At 40.5% G+C, this 18,140-nt stretch overlaps 1 protein-coding gene across 1 annotated transcript in view; it reads right to left on the minus strand.

Annotated features, from left to right (window-relative positions):
* SPAG16 (sperm associated antigen 16) overlaps positions 1–18,140 on the minus strand; it is a 227,789-nt gene that overhangs the window by 9,979 nt on the left and 199,670 nt on the right. Inside the window, 1 exon segment of the mRNA XM_088523801.1 lies at positions 2,995–3,058. Coding sequence (XP_088379927.1) covers positions 2,995–3,058 — 64 coding nt within the window.

The raw sequence follows: 18,140 nt of genomic DNA on the forward strand, positions 1-18,140 counted from the left end.
AGGTAAAATTGGGCAGCGACTATCAAGCATATTTCCTATAGACTTTTAGGGGTTTTTTTTGTTGTTGTTTTGTTTTTTTCTTTTTTTAATATAAGCTCCCACTCCAAAAAAAGCTTCTGTTTTGGGAAATTTGGTAATCTCCATAATGACTTCTTACCCTGCAAATGTCACACAAACATGGCATGGTAGATACAAATAAACACAGGTGAATGATAATCACACTGATTTCAATCCAAACATGTGTCTCTGCACACATAAGGGAACAAACTTTGCTCTGCTTTAAATCTGCAATGATTCCAACCAAGCATCTGCATTCCTTGCACATATTCTATAGTCTCCAATTAGCATATGGTGATCTGCCAAGCTGGGAGGATGCTGTGCAAAGGATACCCAATACTTATTTCAACTAGTGCTATTTAGGCCATGCTTAGATTTTATATTGCACGACAGGAAATGGCTCATCAGCACTCAGGAACAGATCACCATACCTTGTATGAAATGTATGCTGTTGAATGTATGCTTGTGAAACAGCATTGTTTTCTTGTAGCTGCTGATAAATAAAATTTACTAATGTAAAATTACTAGTGGTTTGAGTATTCATCACTGCACCAATTATGCAGATGCACATTTTCTATCTTCTGGAGCAGTTAGGATAACAGTGGCCCTTTTCAAAGGGGTTTTGTCTCTGTTACGAGTCTCTGGGAAGAGGAGAGGCCAGAGCTGACCTCAAATCTTACCTTGGCTTCCAGAGGTAGCTGGGTTGGTGCTGAGGCTCCTTCTACCATCGTTTGCTCCCCACAGACTTAGGTTCACCCCATCATGTGGGAATGCAATAATTAAATCAAGCCACCTCAAACCTCTGACATGTTCAAAAAGTGGGGAAATTATTTTGCCTCTCGGGTGGAGTCTCCCTTGAGTATCCCCAGAATGGGTATTGAGGCATTCCTGGGTGACATTTATGCACAGAAATATTGAATCTCTAGTAACAGCCACTCTGTGTGACTTCAAGAGGGAAAGATACATTTTCCCGCATTTCTTCAATTCGAACACAGCTAAGCAGTTTTTGCTCCAACTTTCTGAAACCTTCTGCAGGCACAGAACTAATTCAGAAAACTGCACAAGTTTATATACTGCTGAAAATGGTATCTTTGAACTCCTGATACAACCACAGGTATAGAAGATACATCAGAATATGTCTGAGAGAAGGAAGAGTATAAGCTATATTTTCCAGAGAGCATAAGGCCCAGCAAGGCAGCCTCGAATAAATGGCCAGATGTTTCTGGTGTCAAACTGGCAGTTACGTCCTATGAAAAAATTGCTAATATCGTGTCTGAACACTATTAATAATTCCGTCTTTAAACACTACACACTTAAAACCTATTAACTACAGTTTCATTAAAATGATACAGTAAATAATTCAAAATTAATGTTTGAGAGAGTTTAATGAGGATTTATTCAATCTTTATAAATGCCATGTTCTTCCCTCCACCCCATGCAATACTCTTTCCCTAACATAACCCTTAATTTTGGGGCATCCTGCTGGCTCTCTGATCTAACTGGAAAATGTACAGTTTGTTCTTATAATATTCTTTGTATTGCACAGCATATTGGGCAATTAGAAATTCATCTACTTTCAAAAGTCTTTGGAGCCCCCAAACTATCACAATCAATGAACTACTAAAATCTTTTCCCAGTCATTTTCCAGTACCTACACAGTTAATTTGTATAGCAGCAAGTACTGCTTCTGAAATTACATTCCTCACTCAGTTTAATCAATGCTGCACTGGATGTTTCCATTTTTACTAATTCAATCATTGAGAATGTCAACCAATGATTTTAGTCTGGAGTTTAATGCCAACTATAATATTCTTTATCAAAATAACATGCTTATCTGGAAGATTATCAGCACAGAGTCTTTCAGCTTCCTGTTAATCATTATAGGTCACGTGCAGAGCATGAGGCTCTTTGTAAATACTCAAGTTAAAGTCAATGCTATGCCATGGCATGAGTAGAGCATTCCCCAGCAAATCTTGTTTTTTTTTTTTTAAATACATATATTTTTCCTACACCATCATGTTTTGAAGTACTGAGGTGCAGGTTGTGTCTCTCATATACATAGATAGGTATGTGGTAGAAAAAAATATATATATTCAGGGAATTTCTACTTCTGTGCTTGAATAAGCTTATCCCATGCTTCATGCTAGGTCAGCCCTATTAGGCTTTGCCCAATAAACACGCAGGGTCGACAGAAACAGATGGTAAAAGGTAATACCGATCAAGAAGAGAACATCAGAAGCTTCTACAGCTAAAAAGCAGAACCTCCCCTGTGCTTGTAATCAAATAGCATCAGTGAGAGCACAGGGAGCCCAAATCCTACAGAGAAGTTTGTCAGACAAGTTGGAAGAAAGCCAGTTCCTGGGAGAAAAGAGGTCAAGTGGTGACAGAAACTGGCACATCCTTCCTCACGTCCATACCAGTTTTCAAGAGCAGCATGGACAGTGGAACTAGAGCAAGCATAAATGCTTTGATCATTTCAGAATATTTTGGATCACTTCAAATAAATGTTTTTGGAAAAACTAATTCCTATACAATATTAATGAGCTTCTAGATCATGGTCCATCATTAATCCCAACCAAAATGATCCCTTTTTGGCAAAAGGAATTACAAAATTGACCATCTATGAAGAAAACCTAATGGGGTGCTTCATTAAAGCCAGGCAACTAAATGATCGTGGCAAGGGAGAACAGCTAGACATCTTGGTCTGACCAAGAGTGAAAGGAGCTGGTCAAGAGGACAAACTTTATCGCAACAGTCACCGGGACTCCGCTGAGGCCAGCGCATCTGCAGCATTGTGAGCTGCTCTACGAGCAGCTGTTAATGCTCAATTCAGCTGCAAAGGCATCTCTTTCATTAGAGTGCATGACATTTAACAGAGCAAGGAACGTGGTGATAAAAAAAAAATAAGGAAAAGAGAAATTCATATGCAGAGCTTACCTTCATGTTGGATGTAGCATGATAACAGGAATGCAGGTGACCATGCAAGGTGTGAGCGGAGTCCCTAGGAAATTAACCATAAAAGAAAAGCAATTAAATAAGTTATAGTGATATAAATTACACTATACCCTTGCTAAATAAAAAGACCTTTTTACGGCTATGTGCAAAACAAGGCACTGTGTGTGCTAAAAATCAGCCTCTGGTTGCATGGAAGAGGAACACAGTTCTCATGGTTACTAAGGGTATATATTATAAGTAGGATAGCTAGTAAAAAAAGGTTAATTTAAATATCATGAAGGAAGACATAGAATCATTAGAATCATTATGGTTGGAAAAGACCTTCAAGATCCTCTCCCTCATGAGAAAGTTTGAATTAGGAGGTGTAATCACTCCTTCCCAAAGCCTGCGCTCTTGCTTAGGCCACAGTTCAGTTGTGTTTCTTGATATTCCAAACACACCACTGAAGCCTTCCTTAAGGAATCACAAGCATGAAATCAAGATTAATTATCTTTTGTCATCTTCCACATTAGGTTGTAAGTGACCTACATAGAACCAAAACATATGTCAGATGTCATCACTGATATCTGACTTGCTCTCCCGGCATGGCGAGCACCCAACCGCAAGATCTACAAAAAAGGAGTCTGCCTGACGGGGAGACAGAGGGAGTAAATAGATTCACTTCTCAATTTCCACAAAAATTCTTCATTTAATGATTAATCATTTGATTAACAGAAAAAGGTATAAAAAAAGACCCCAAAACAAACAAACAAAAAAACTACAAAAAAACTATCTACTAAAAGCAAACCTGGGGTTTAAACATTGTAATAATATGCTTAAGAACAAGTTTTCCCTTTGAGGATATGTTTTTATAAACATTGTAATCAAGTGGCTATTTATTGCATTTTTCTGGGAACAAACAAACAAAGCTGGGGTCAGAAACCCCTCTGCTCATCCTATGAATTCCATCTTTGCATGTATTTGAGCTTGAATTAATTTCTCTGGAGCATGGGTAAAATACATTAAGAAGTCAGTCATGGTTTGGCAGTTTATATCATCAGCTTTACATCATTTCTGTTTTCAAGTCTTCAGAAGAATCATTCCTATTCTAGTGTAGGATATTTGAATCATGTCCTTTATTGGCAATGCCTCCTATATTTTCTATCAGCAGCATATATTATATTTTCACTGCTTGCGACAAGCCCTTTTGTGAAAACAATTAGTGAAATTTGTCTACAAATTCTCCAGATTAACATCCTCTCACTAACATCTTCTAGTCTATCTTATAATTTTGATCTATTTAGAAAAGTTCAGTCCAACATGTCAAGGGTTAGGAGAAATTAGATTGTTTTGTATAAATATAGTGGAGCTAAGAGTAAAGAAGGAAAGAGCTGTAGAAGCTGCATAGCAGTGTTGACACAGGAACATATGGTATTATCATCAGATAAATTTCAGATGGAAGTCAGAAGACAGCTCTAAACCAGGGGGATGTGAAAACACCCTGGCATTCCAAATAGTGGGGATAAAAAAATTCTCAGTACTTGGAGACTGAGGAGACTCCTTCCGGTTTTGTTCATATTGTATCTGAATGCAAATTTCTCACAAACTATAGTATCAAATGCCCCATAGCATTGCTTTTATTCAAAAGTTGTCACCGAAAAAGTCTGCATGTTACTTTAGAAAGCTCCATTTTTGTAAGCCATTTTGGAGGTCATCATATTTTTGGTTTAACTTCTGCTCTTGAACTCACCTCTTCTCCAAGCCCACATCTACTGTTGTGATCAAATCAGGGAATCAAGACTATTCTCATATAAATCTTGCAAGACAAGTATAAGAATGAGGAAAAAATAGGCTTTGAACAATTAAAACTATCCCCTGCCTCTGAGAAGTGAGTACACCAAGGCAACTGCCAATACAGTTCTTCAGTTCTCCACAGCTTTCAGCTTTTAGGGAGAAAAATTCCCCTAAAACAAAACAAAACAAAAACACTCCAAACCATATTTAAATGGTTAATAAATAATCAAATTCAAACCAATAAACTCCAATACAAAAATAAAATTTAAATAATTATCTAATTATAAATTCACTGTTGGAATAGAGATGTGATTACACAAAATTCCCAGGGCAGATACTGATAGGCAAATTAAATTTGATAAAGATAGCAACACAACAGGGGAAAAATATAACCAAAGACACATGAACAGCCTAACAAGTAAAAATTTCAAGGGCACAAATTACACCTTGCAATGTGGCAGTGTCACCAATCTGCCCAGTCCATGACACAAATTTCATTGAACGTTTTACATGGAGAAATACCTTTGTATTTAAGGGACAGCTACAGTTTGCTTTACCAACACCACAGAAATCTGAAACCTTTCTTCTCCTTGTATACATAGATGCCATAAAAGCTGCTTTCTGCTTTCCTGCAATATCCCATCAAAACTAAGCAGTAATAAATATATTCCAGATCAGTCGGCATTTTAGAGAGTGCTGAGCTTTTAGTGTCAAGAGCTCCGCGGTGAGCTGATGATGCCCCTTTTACATATGCATTCTGTTTTTTGGGCCTAATTATAACATCATCTCTTATGGCAGCACCGGGAGCCCATTTCCAATGAGACTGGAGCTGAACCAGGTGCCAAGAGGCTGCTCAAGTCGCAGGCTGAACCTCACCTGGGGAGAACACCTGGAGTATCTCCTGCTTGAGGGGAGTGGGTTGGAGCAAATCACATTGTGCTCCTCAGCTTTCCAGCAGAGTCCTGGCATCTAGAAATCATGGGTACAGACCTGCTCTTGATCTGAATTTCCTTCATCCAGGAAAACAGGGACTTGAACCATGAGGAAAATAGCAGAGGAAAAAGGAGTTCCTCTCACTATTTCCATTACAGATGTTTCATAACATGATGTTCTCCAACACTACCGTGAAGGTCTTACCGACCATTAGCCCACAAAGACATTGGAGCAGAGCTCCAGACCTGACAAAAAACACATTTTGTCATTTTTGTCACCTTTGCCCTATGGGATCTATTCACTCTCCTGCAATAAGACACCTCCAGCAGCTGGAAAGGGCAGTAAATTATAGTGAAAACATTATTTAACCGAGTCATCAGCTCCTGATTGAAATATTAATGGAGGAAACTTGATCCTACTCGCTCCCAGAGCTGCTGCCCAATAACATTCATAACCACACACCCTGCCATTGCAGAAAAGGCACAGGTAAGACCAACATTCAAAGAAAACAAAATAGAAAGTTCTCCACATTTTTAAACGATTATTCACACACACACTTCTGCAATTTTGAACCCTCCCAAACTGCCGTGAGAACCACTGTTTGAAAGCACCAGGACTTTATACCGAGTATCTACTACTCCCTGCTCTTCCACTGAGCACAGATATTAACTGCCTGCCTCAGAGTAGAAGCACCTGAAAGTTTTCAGACACAGAAAATGTCTCTTGTTTCAACATGCTGCAACATAACAGGAAAGCTGCCTGACTTTTGAAATTGCCAACCTGTGAACAATAAATTCAATGCAAAAATAGCTAAACAAGGAACTTCTGTGGAATTTTGCTCTTACTTTTACAGGATAAAAGCCAGGAATTTCAGAATCAGTGATGAAATTCAGTGCTGCACACATATTCGCGCTCGTCTTTCTTAGCTGGGAAGCAGAGGAGGTTTCCAGGCCGAGGCAGCTCAGCACCGACCTTGAGGGCCCTCCCGCCAAGCGCCACACGCGAGTTGAGAGCAGAAGCATTGACAGGCCGTATTTATGCCACCATAATCCAGCCCAATTCTTAAGATAAATGTTTCATGAGTTAAGGAAGTTGATAAAAAGCCTCTCTGCTCAACTTTGTTCTGGAGATGAAAGAAAATTCTTTTTGTCTTCTCTCTTGATGCTTGGGTTTTCATGCTGCTGAAACCCTTAACCACTGGCAGAAGCTTGTGGGGGGAGTTCTCCTCAAACAACTCCTATACAAGGCAAACTTCTGACAATTCATGAAGGAAAATAAAGAGTTTTACAACATACCTTTGATACCAAAGATATTTCCCTGTATCTGTTTAGGTGCAGAGATAAGAGCCTCGCTTGGGCGACTGCTGGTTTGGAAAAGACTGAGAGTACCTGAAGAACCTTCACTGAGGAACGTGAATGGGGCAGGACCTTCTGATTCTTCTCTTTCATCTCTGCATAAAAAGCTGAATATCTCTGGGATGATTTTTAAAACTGGAATTGCAGTTTTGGCCCAAAATCCAAGCTAACTGCTTTATAGGAACTCATACCAGAAAACTGCTTATTTTTCCTCACAAGATAGACGAAAAAAAGTAATCATTTTTAACAGAAAAGGACAGTACAGAAGAAAAAGCACACACAGCTGCGCTTATTAAAAAAGACAGATGAGGTGGCCCAAAAAAAAAAAACACAGCCTCATTTACTAAGTTCCTCATTTACCAAGAATCAGTATAAATCCAGCATGAGCCCAAAGTATGAAGTTACTGCAGGCCTAGCAGGCATCTGGAGACTGCTTATGTCTGTTGGTATAAATGAGTCCATGGGCCCCACGCACCACACTGCGGAGCTTGTCCTGGCAGCCATCATGCGTCAAACGCTCCTCGTCCAAAGGTAAAATGGCGGCTGCTCCGAGATACACACCAAAAAAATCAGAAAAATGAAACACGGCAAACTCCTCAGAACATACCGGCAACACTCATCTATCAACCTGCACTCCATACCTCCAGAGTACTCTTTAAATATTTTTTTTCTCCCTTTTCTTCATTAAGCAACAGAACGGATTAATTCCCCCAGTTGAGGTAAAGGAAACGGAGGTCTGACTGGAAATACAAAATACATCGTTTTCCCACTGGAAGCCAGGCCCAACTACTGCTATTTGGGGAGGAACAGCATTTCTCACCTGAAGGATGGAAATCAGAAGAGAGGACCTATGAGAACCTAAATGTTAAGCTCATTATTTTTAAGTTATTCATTGAAAAAAAAGAACAGTCACTTAATTTAAGAAAAAAAAATAAAAAGGATATCTAGAAGTCCCTTCCAACTTCAACCATTCTGTGATAGTTCCAACTTAAAACGCTTAGAAAATTCAAAACTTGAAAAATAATACAAACCCAACTATAGCCAGTTAAAGAGAATGTTACAATCAGTTCACATATGCCTCTGAATATACACAGAAAAGTATTGTAAATCTTTATCAAAGTATTCCCAGGCTTCTGCCACTGCAAAGTCAGAATTTGTTAAGTCTTGAAAACCAAGTTCGGTCAAATATTTCAAAAATGGCACTTTCCTGGGAGAACTAGAGCTCTGCTGCCATTAGAAAGGTACATTCAGCCTCAGTAGGAGAGAAATTAGTCAAAACACTGTTTTGAAAGACCCACCTGCTTTGCAAAGCTCATTAAAGAGCTCATTAATCAGATCACAGGAAAATCATTTTAGACAGTATGTTTTACCATTAAAAAATAGACTTAATTGGTTTAGTTTTGTTGGGACCATTAATGAAAGAGAAATAAATGTAGTAATAAAGGAACTGTATTTGGTGACTGGCCCCACAGGAGCACAGAGCATGCAACTATCATGGTGACCTTCAGAGAAGCCTGCACAGGGGAAAAATCAGGAAATCTCGTGGCAAGGAAAACATCAAAATAACTATTTTCTTAGCAAATTTTTCGTGTATAATGAGATGAGGAAAAAAAAGGTGTAAAAATGAAAAAAAAAAAAAAAAAAAAAGACATGAACACATTTCCAAGAAGCTTTCTGACTGCTGCCTCTTTTAAGAAACAAATCAAAAAAAAACGTTTTGCATCTCAGAAGCCAGAGGTCTTACCTAGCTTAGCACAAGGTCCCCAAGATGCTGGTGTCATGGCACCAAAGCATAGAAACAGCAAAGAGAAGCAAAACGCTAGGAAACCTTCTCAGGGCTCCCTTGGAGAAGTGCAGCATGGTTACTTTATGTGCTAAATTAAAAAAATAAAATCTTATAAAGTTCTGATGATTAGAGAGTCAGCGTTATATCTGAGAATTGAGAATAATTATAGTAGGACTAAGCTTAGCACTGTACAAATATTAGTCTGTTTTTTGAACAGGGAAAAAGGAGCTTGTTTTTATAATCAGACAAAACCCCTCATGAAATACACTCGCTCAGATGTTTCCCTAGTAAGGCTTAGGGCATTGGTCTCTGTTTTAGGGAAAGAAAAAAAATAAGCGGAAAGTTTGTATTAAAAGAGCCCTACCATGGAGGTAGCCTGAGACAAGAGCTTTGCAGCACCCTGTTTTATGCAGTATCAAGCAACTGCCAGTGAAATACTCGCATTGACGCTGCGAAAGGGAGGTCTCATTAACAAAGCCTCGAGGCTTTATTAGATCATATAAATAACCCAGAGATCCTGCAAAAGATCGATTACAGCCGTTAAACGTTTACAGAATCAGTGTTTAATTAAGACCATTTTAATATGCAAATCAAGCCTAATTATCATCGTTTGTTAATGCTCGTCTGCCTGGGCGCTAAATAGCTTCAACTGCAAATAGGGTAATAGCATCATATTTTTGTTGTGTGTGTGGTTTTTTTTTTTCTTTTCTTTTTTTTTTTTTCCTAAGGGTCGCTGCAGAGGGAACCGTCAAGTTGTGCTACCAGGACGTACACACAGAGCCTTTCAAAACAGCGTTGCTGCTTACCTTTCTGAGATGAAGGTCAACAAAAAGTGCTCAGTGTAGCATAAAATCTAGCTGAAACATTATACATTTCTTTACTCGCTACTTTTTCTTCCAAGGGCTTTAATTAATGCATTTCTTTCAAAGTAAACGAGCCCTCGGGGAGCTGCTTTTGATGCCGACCTGCCCTTGCTCAGCACTGGGAGTGAAGAGTTTGGTTTCCAAGCCAGAGCCCTGCTGCTCAGGTGCTGGCACGAGGGCTTTTTCCCTCCTCCCAGCCCCTCGGCCAGGGCAATCGCCCTCCACCGTCGAGGAGCCGGGGTTTTGCAGCAGAGCTGTGGGAAATTCAGCACGGAGCCTCCTCTGACAGTGCGGACAGCACCGCTCAGCGTGGCCTGGCACGGATTTCCTGCTGAATGTCTGCAGACCATCACTGGGGGAAATGCAAAATGCTTCTGTTTGCAACATTTTGCAATGGGAAAGAAGGGCTCTTCACTTTGCCATTGCGTTTCCTTCCTGTGCATCACCAGCACCCTCCAAGCCTGGTAGCTTTGAGTCCTGGGGATGGCTGGGGGAAAAGAAGTTTCCTGTGGTTGCCTATTCAGTGGAACGTTAGTATTTTTGGAATACAGTCCTGGCCTCAGTGTCTCAAACGCAGCCTGTAGCTCACGCGATGGAAAGATTTAAACCTTCTGAAACTCCTTTCCATCTCTTTCAGAGACTTACTACTTGTAAGATGAAAGAGCACCCAACTGGATGTAAATCTATTAAAATCCAAAACATAGATATTGCTCAGAAAAGAGATACTACTGTCCAAAAGAAAACAGTTTTTAAAACTGACTCCTAAGAAAGCCTATGCATTGGTCATGCACATCAGCAATCCTTCTCCATAACAGCGCTCAAACATCTATGGAATGAAATGCTGCTTCTCAGAGAGAGATCGCCTGGGTGTTCAATCACGCAAACATCCACGCTGCAAGAACGTTATTATAAGAAGTGTCGTAAGTAATGGATACCACTTATAAAGCATTTTACATTTCAGAACAGATTGTGCCTCTGGTGCAGCCTTACTCTCCAATAAGAATAAGTTTTAGTGCCCATTTGATGGCATGAAGAAAAGGAAGGATACCACTGGGAAAGCAGTAGGAATCCTGACATAAGGTTTAAGTAGTGCAGAGCAAAACAAAAACATTTTTAATTGGATTTCTCAAGTACTATGAACAATCAGTTGGGTTCTTGGCCTACGATGCAGGTTTTGCTGGTCAATATTTTCAATCATGTGATTTCTATTCCTGTATAATGTAACCAAAAGTTTGTCTTTTCAGAAGACATCAATACTTTTTTTTTTCTCTAAGTAATTTTTCTTTATCTTGAAATGATACATTCTGTGTGATTTGATTATGAAGTCCCTAAAACTAAAATAATAAAATTAATACTAAAAGACTAAAAATAAACCTATTTTCCTTTTTTTGCCCACTTTTCTTTCCTGCCTCTTTCATCATTAAAGGCAGTAGATCTAACCTAGATAAAGAGAAGCAGAGGTCATTCACTAATTCTGTCCTGTGCAATTTTTCAAAATTGCAAATCTGCTATATCCTGATCCTTAAAAGGAAGGAACGATAAGGACATTTGTAAAATAAAAACTGTGGAGAAAAAACTACATTTCACAAGAATATGCTCAAAAGGCACCCTTGAAATGCATTTCATTTTTGTAATGTCTCGAATGCTGTTCCACTGCCAAACTAGTCACTGTCTGAGACATGGTGGCACAAGCAGCGTTGCAAAATACCATCTTATGGTCATCTTCCCTTCAGTGAAGGGAACTACAAATAAACGACTCAGAAAGCAGCCGGGAACGAGGATGTATCACCAACGGGGTTTTATCAACATTATTTGTTAGAAGAAATAACTCTCTTAACAACACATGACCAGTGACTAATTTCAGGGGGTCAAGGTGATCTTTGCCTTCCCCTGCGTTGAGTATTACTCTTCTCTAAAGAAGTTCGGAGGTTAATGAATAAAGTGCCGGCAAAGAAGAAATGAGACTAAAGAAGAAAATGCTCGTTCTAGGGCTCTGCTATAAATAATGCTCTCATTAAAATTCTGCCTTGGAAGAAAGGCAAGTCCATTAGTCTAGGAGCTAATTTTTACTGGCTCCTTAGATGTATGCATATTAAAAATTCAACTTTTATAATTGCCAGCCATCAACCACCAAGTCAGTGCTGTTCTTGGCGTTTTTAATTATTTACTTCATTTGCATAGACACTCCAATTTATGATCAACCATTTAGTTATCAAGGGACAGTTTTAGTAATTCCTCTTTTACCATTTTATTTATTCCTTTGGTATCCCCAGCACAAGCTTCCTCGCAGGAGGGCCTGCTTGCTGCCAGGGCTGGGGGCAGAGCTCCCTCCCCTGCACCGCAGCCGCCGCCTCCTCCTCCTCTTCCTCCTCCGGTGCTCCGCTCCGGCTGCATCCACGGAGGCTTTTTGCAGGCAGGATCCTGGAGAGCAAAGCGCCCAGTCTGCCACGGAGAGAACCGAGAGCCGCGGCCCGACGGGCGGGATTTCCTCGCTGCGTTCGGCCTGGCGACGGACGCCTCACGCGGGGAGAGTGGGGGCAACGACACGGGTGATTCCAAACCAATCACTATTACAGTGCCTTCACAGTGCATCAGATAGACAATTCGGAGCCAAAAACATATCCAAGCCATAATACATTCTGTTTTTGTTTGCACTTTTCTTTCCATCATTTCTTTTATATCCCCTTGCCTGCCGACACCCCTGCTTTCTCTTCCTCCAGCACTCCTGCTTTCATCTTTTTTAGTCCACATCCCTCATTCTCACTTGATTTTACCTCTCTATCACCTTTTCCTCTGCTAACCCAGCACCATCCCTAGCTACCCAATAAACATGACTTTTCCTACTCTGTTCCCCTCCTGCATTCCCATGTCTCTTCTCAAAAAATGGCACAGCAGTACTGACAGCGCGCAGAACAAGTTCTACCTAATTTGTGCCAGCCTGGAGCCATCTCATCCATCACTCGGCCTCCTCTCGCTCCCAGCAGCGGGTCACACGCGGCACGACGGGCCACGCAGCACGAGGACGGGGGCAGCGAGCCAGGAGACAACGTGGCAGAAGACGAGGCCAGGCCCTGCAGCCTAACACAGCCCAGTACAGCGGCCATGCAGCACGTCTGGCTGCCATATGGGACATTTCTCACAGGGACAGTACTCTATATACTGGCGTATAGAGTATGCCTGCCCCCCAGGAAGGCAGCAGCACCTACTGCTATCCCGCAGCATCTTGTGTCATCCTGTCACCATATATCAGGTTCAGATTTCACTTGCGCACAAGTTTCTTGTTTTACTTCACACCATCTTATTAAAAGAGGCATTAGCAGCTAGACGTAGGTAGAAGTAGGTACTGATAAGATGTTTGTTGGAGGAAATAAAAGATTTTTTTTTTCCCCCAAAAATAAGCCTGGTCAGGAAGAAGGTTCACTTAAATGAGCCAACTGAGACGTATATGGTAAAACAAAGGTGAAAAAAATCACATTTTAAATCATTTGGGCCCTTCTAAATCCTGAATACTTTTCCATTCGAAATCTTTCACACATTTACATTTAAGAAAACTTTTAGAAACAGAAAAATAGATCCAAGGTACCAAAGGGAAACATTTTGAAATTCAGAAGACATTACAGTTTGATTTTTCAGAACTGAGATTTATCCAAGTACAGAAGCACAGAATATTTTTCCATCTATTGATTTTTTTTTGTCCTAGTCCAAGTTGGGAATATTTTTTCAAAGCCTCAGAAATGTGAGTTTGATTATGCAAACCAAGGAGGGATCTTCCTTTACTGCTGCCTAGAGACCCAAAAGCATGGCAGGAGCTTGCAGAGTCCTCCCTGAGAGCCAGCATTTTGGGGGTGAAGCACCTTCACTATGAATTACCAAGTGAAACGGCTGCTGCGGGCAGCACTTGAGTCACGGCACCGCTATGAAAGTCACGGTGGGAGCCGGAGCCAGTTCGAGTTGGCCGTGCCAACAAGCAAATGCATTCCCAGAGCTCCAGAGCAGCAGCTCCTCTGCAATGCAAGAATGGCACAAAGCAGCAGGCAGAAGACTCCACGTTTTTAGAAGAAACTTCCCAGCAGGACACGAGAGGCACATCGAGAGTGGAGCCTATAGAGCCAAAGAGTAAAGAGCACAGCTGAGATTCGATGCTTCCTGCTAAAGAAATTGTTGTTTCCCTTTGTGATGAAATTCTCTTTCAGGAGGTTGTTCTCAAGCAACAGTAAAACATGGTTTGGGTTGAGCTTTGTAGCACATTCTTAATCCCCATCAATTGTATTGAAAGCTATACGCAGCAATAATTGCATTTACTCTATTGATTCAACTATTGGAAATCTGAAGCTTTTGACAAAATGTTTCTTCTTATTATGCCATTTCTGACAGCTCAATATTGCTGAAAATAAATAGTAGGCAATTATTTTAATACACTCTTACAGCACATTACTTTAGAAGATTGTTCTAAATTCCTAACGACAGAACCAATTTACCTAAACAGTAATTTTTAATATCAGTATGGATTAGTCAGGTATGCTAAAACATGGACAGAAATAGCAACTATTTTTCTAATTGTTTTCTGAAATTAAGAAAAAAATGGTCTGCTCTTGAACAAATCAAAATATTGAATTTTACACCACGAAAACAACAGCTCCTCATTCCACATGTTTACTAGTGTGGTGATATTCACGGAGAAGTAGGCGACATTCAGAAACCTGACGGTATTTGCAACCCACACTACACACATCTCAAGGCTCCATCATTTCTTCTAAGCTGTATGTAAAGATACTTGTAAAGAAACAAGACTTACAGAAAAGAAAACCAGTATTCTGCTTTCTTTTGTCAACAAGTGCTGACGGTAAGCGACTGTTTCTGCAGTTCTGTAATTTTATGCCTCTATGTTAGGCAGATGTTTATCTAAATCATTTAAATCTGCCTTTTCTTATTTAGATATATTTAGTATTAAGGGATTCTTCCTAAGTAACAGCATACATTAAAAGTTAATTAAGAGGAAGTTAAAAGGGGAAAGAAAGTAATTACATTTTTCATATCCCCAGCAGACAGTTATTTCATTTTGGCAGGTTAAAAATTAAGCAAGTTTGGAATGAAGATCTGAATACTGGCAACGTATACTTTTAACAAAAACTTTTATTATCTATTTCCATATATATGATGGGGAAATATAAATTAATTAGGAAACAAAATCCATTTACTAACATCAAGTGGGACCAGGAAGAATACAAACTGCTTGTTGATTTAACAGTTTTACACAACTAAACTTTTCAGAAGTGGTACCTCTAAATCAAACGATGTACATTTGCAGCCCAACAACCCAACCCTTTGTGAATCACTGCAAAACAAACACTATTTGATGGCTTCAGTTTTTTTTCCCCCCAACTATTATACAGTCTCCAGTAATAATACCTTTATCATTTTATGTTTAATAATACAATTATTTACTTTCAAATATCTGTTAGTGCTTCAGAGAGAAGATGTGTTTAGAAAAATACATGTACGTGTCCTCTGCACACACACGGGCCTTCTAACCTAGAGGGATGTGCTGTTGCTCTCTCATTTATAGAGGGTCCCACTCCCCTGCAAACCCTCCATGTGCCCTAAATCTACAACATGCGATCGTGGCGGAAGCTCCTCTGGCCCTTACCCTTAACCCAGAGCATGGGGTACCCAGCACCAGCCCTGCCAGGACCGTGGCCAGGACACGAATTGTGGGACTCGACCCCAGTTTCCCTCGCTGGTTCTGGGCGGAGCTGCTGCTCACAGGTGAAAACGGGACCATGGGTATCTATTCTAGTCACCCACGCGGGAGATTATGCACAAAGGCTCCGTCACTGCTGAATACTGCTTCTCGCATATCAGTTTTGTCCCAGGGTTTTCAATCCGTGCATGATAAATGTCTTCTTTTTGAAAGATTATTGCTTCTCCATAACGCAGTTTTGAGGGGAAAAATGGTGGGGGGAGAAGCAATCAGCTGAGTAAGAGACTGGCATGTAAAATACTGCCATTTGCAAAACACTGGCCTGAAACGCACTCGCAGGCAGGGAAGCTGAGCTCCAGCCACAGCAGAGGACGAACAGGAATGCAGGAATTACTTATTTCTTTTTGGGGAAAAGGAAAAAGCTAGATTAACTATAAAATCAGTGTTTACCTGTAAATCCTTTCCATCCTGCAAACCACTGCAAGTGATGCAGGAGCAGCCTGAAAGACTAGTGCAACCTTCCAATCTGCAACTCCATGCACTCTTTTCCCGCAGTGCTGCAGGTGTGCTGGTGGAGAGGCTCACTGGATAAAAGGATCTTCCACACAAACCTCTTCCGTAATCTATTTTCCTCAAGGCATGAGGCCATTGCAGAGAAATAAAATAATAAAAATAATAATAAAAGGCCATTTAAGACATAATGCCATTAGCTTACAAGATAAACAGGATATAAGGATGTTAATAACATCCTTATCATTTCACTGCAATTTTGTGCTCTTTTTGGCTGAGTTTCTGCCTTAGTTTGCAGCTGCTTTCACAACTGGAGCATTTGATACCGTGTACAGCACCTGCCACAACAGGGGTCTGATCTGCCAAGAGAGGTGCTAGCATAACACCAACTAAACAAATTTAGCTATTATTTTTAATTAACCTGGGTATTGTGTGGCCAGTGGTAAGCTAGTAGGAATATTATTACACACACACTAAATTGCTTTCTTCTAATGACCCATTTGTTTTATTCCTGCCTCTTTCAAAAAAGCGATTAAGTTGAAAACGACCTTTTGAAGATTGTACTTGCAGACTGATCTTTTCATTTTTAATTACTTACTTTGCTTTAATTGTTACATTAGGAACTATTAAGAAAGCAGCCAGCTCCATAATCAATAATTTAATTAGAGTTTTAGAAGCAAGAAGTCAATGCAAATGTTATTTTGCAGTCAGACCTTTCCCAAAGCTTTTGAAAGAACTTGACTCCCATTTTCTTTCAAAGTCACATTGGTGATATAAAAATTACCCTCATACCTATTGTAATATATCAGGCACACACATTATAGGTACACACGGCCGGTCAGTATGGAGTTCAGATTCAGGTCACTCTATTTGCTGCCCAGATGGGAAAAGAGCCAGTTTTTCTCACTTCATTTCTAAATAATCAGCAACACAACCGAATGCCATTACGCTGCACATTTTAGGAGACCTCACTCCTTATATTGCTTGCCAGAAGCCACAAGTGTGCAAGTGTTTACTGAAATCTGCAGCCAGACTTTTCCCCTGGCTAGGGCTTCACATATTTTACATTTATCTATTTATAGCTCTCTAATTGCTACTAATATGCCCAGATAACCAGCGGCAACTGAAAATTGATCCACTGCAATTTTACAACGGATGAAATCGGATTCAATCAGTGGTGAATTAATATCCTCCCCTACTGCCCAACTCCCTCCTTGCAAGCCTGTGATCTGCAGCGTCCGTGATCCATCCCTGGGAGCTGCCAACTGCACGCGCCGCAGCCCGGAATGTCAAATGTCCCTTCATAATCATAGGCACGCAGTGCCCACACCGGGCAAAACTACCCCAAGAACCTAGGACAGGAGGGACTGGAAATGGATGAGAGGGCACCGCAAAGCACAAGAGAAACATCTGTGGAAAGCGTAAAACCTTGCAGAAGGGAAGGGTGGTTGCAAAGGATCGGCTAGGAAAGAGGGAGGCCCGTGCCTGGATGTGCTGGGACATCTGTGAGCTGGGCAAAAACTGGGATTTTGAAGCCAGGGACAACTTGTTGGAGAAACTGCCGAGAAGGAGCCATTTATAAATTTTGCACAAATCAGGGGTCAAGCTGCAAATTAAACTGCAGAACTGTCTCGTCTTCTCCAAGATTTCTCTTCGAAATGAGTCAAAAAGGTAGCTTTTTGTCAGAGTGGAGGCGAGGCGTAGGAAGACAAGGTCTCAAAGGGCTTCCCTTCTGTTTGCCAAGGGATCCTGAAGGCCAATGGACAGGCCCTGGTGTGTCAATGAACAGGTACAACTTAATAATATAATAATTATAACCTCTTAAGAGCCACTAATTCACCTGGAGCTTTACGGAACAAGATAACTTCTCTGCTCTGAAGTGCTTACAGTCTAATTTAAACCTAGTTTAATGGGGAAAAAAGCCCATGAGATCAACTGATTACACAGTTTGTTAAACTTTGGATTTAACAGTTTGATGTGGGAATGGAGTCAGAGAAGCAAGAAGGAAGAGGGACAAGTCAGGAAGGAAAAGACCAAAAGAATGGGCTGAGTTAAAATTCCACTTTGGGGTTATTCTTGGGACAGCAGCCAAAGAGGTTTTGAAGGGTAATGGTTTTCCTGGCTGACAGGGAGAAAACAAACAAAACAAGAACACAGACTATTACTCTCCTTGCATTTGGGTCAATTGACCCTAATTGCAAAGTTTA

Source organism: Tinamus guttatus, unplaced genomic scaffold (genome assembly GCF_059628265.1).
Source record: "Tinamus guttatus ecotype Peru unplaced genomic scaffold, ASM5962826v1 Tinamus_guttatus_pri_ptg000197l, whole genome shotgun sequence".
NCBI classification, from domain to species: Eukaryota; Metazoa; Chordata; class Aves; order Tinamiformes; family Tinamidae; genus Tinamus; species Tinamus guttatus.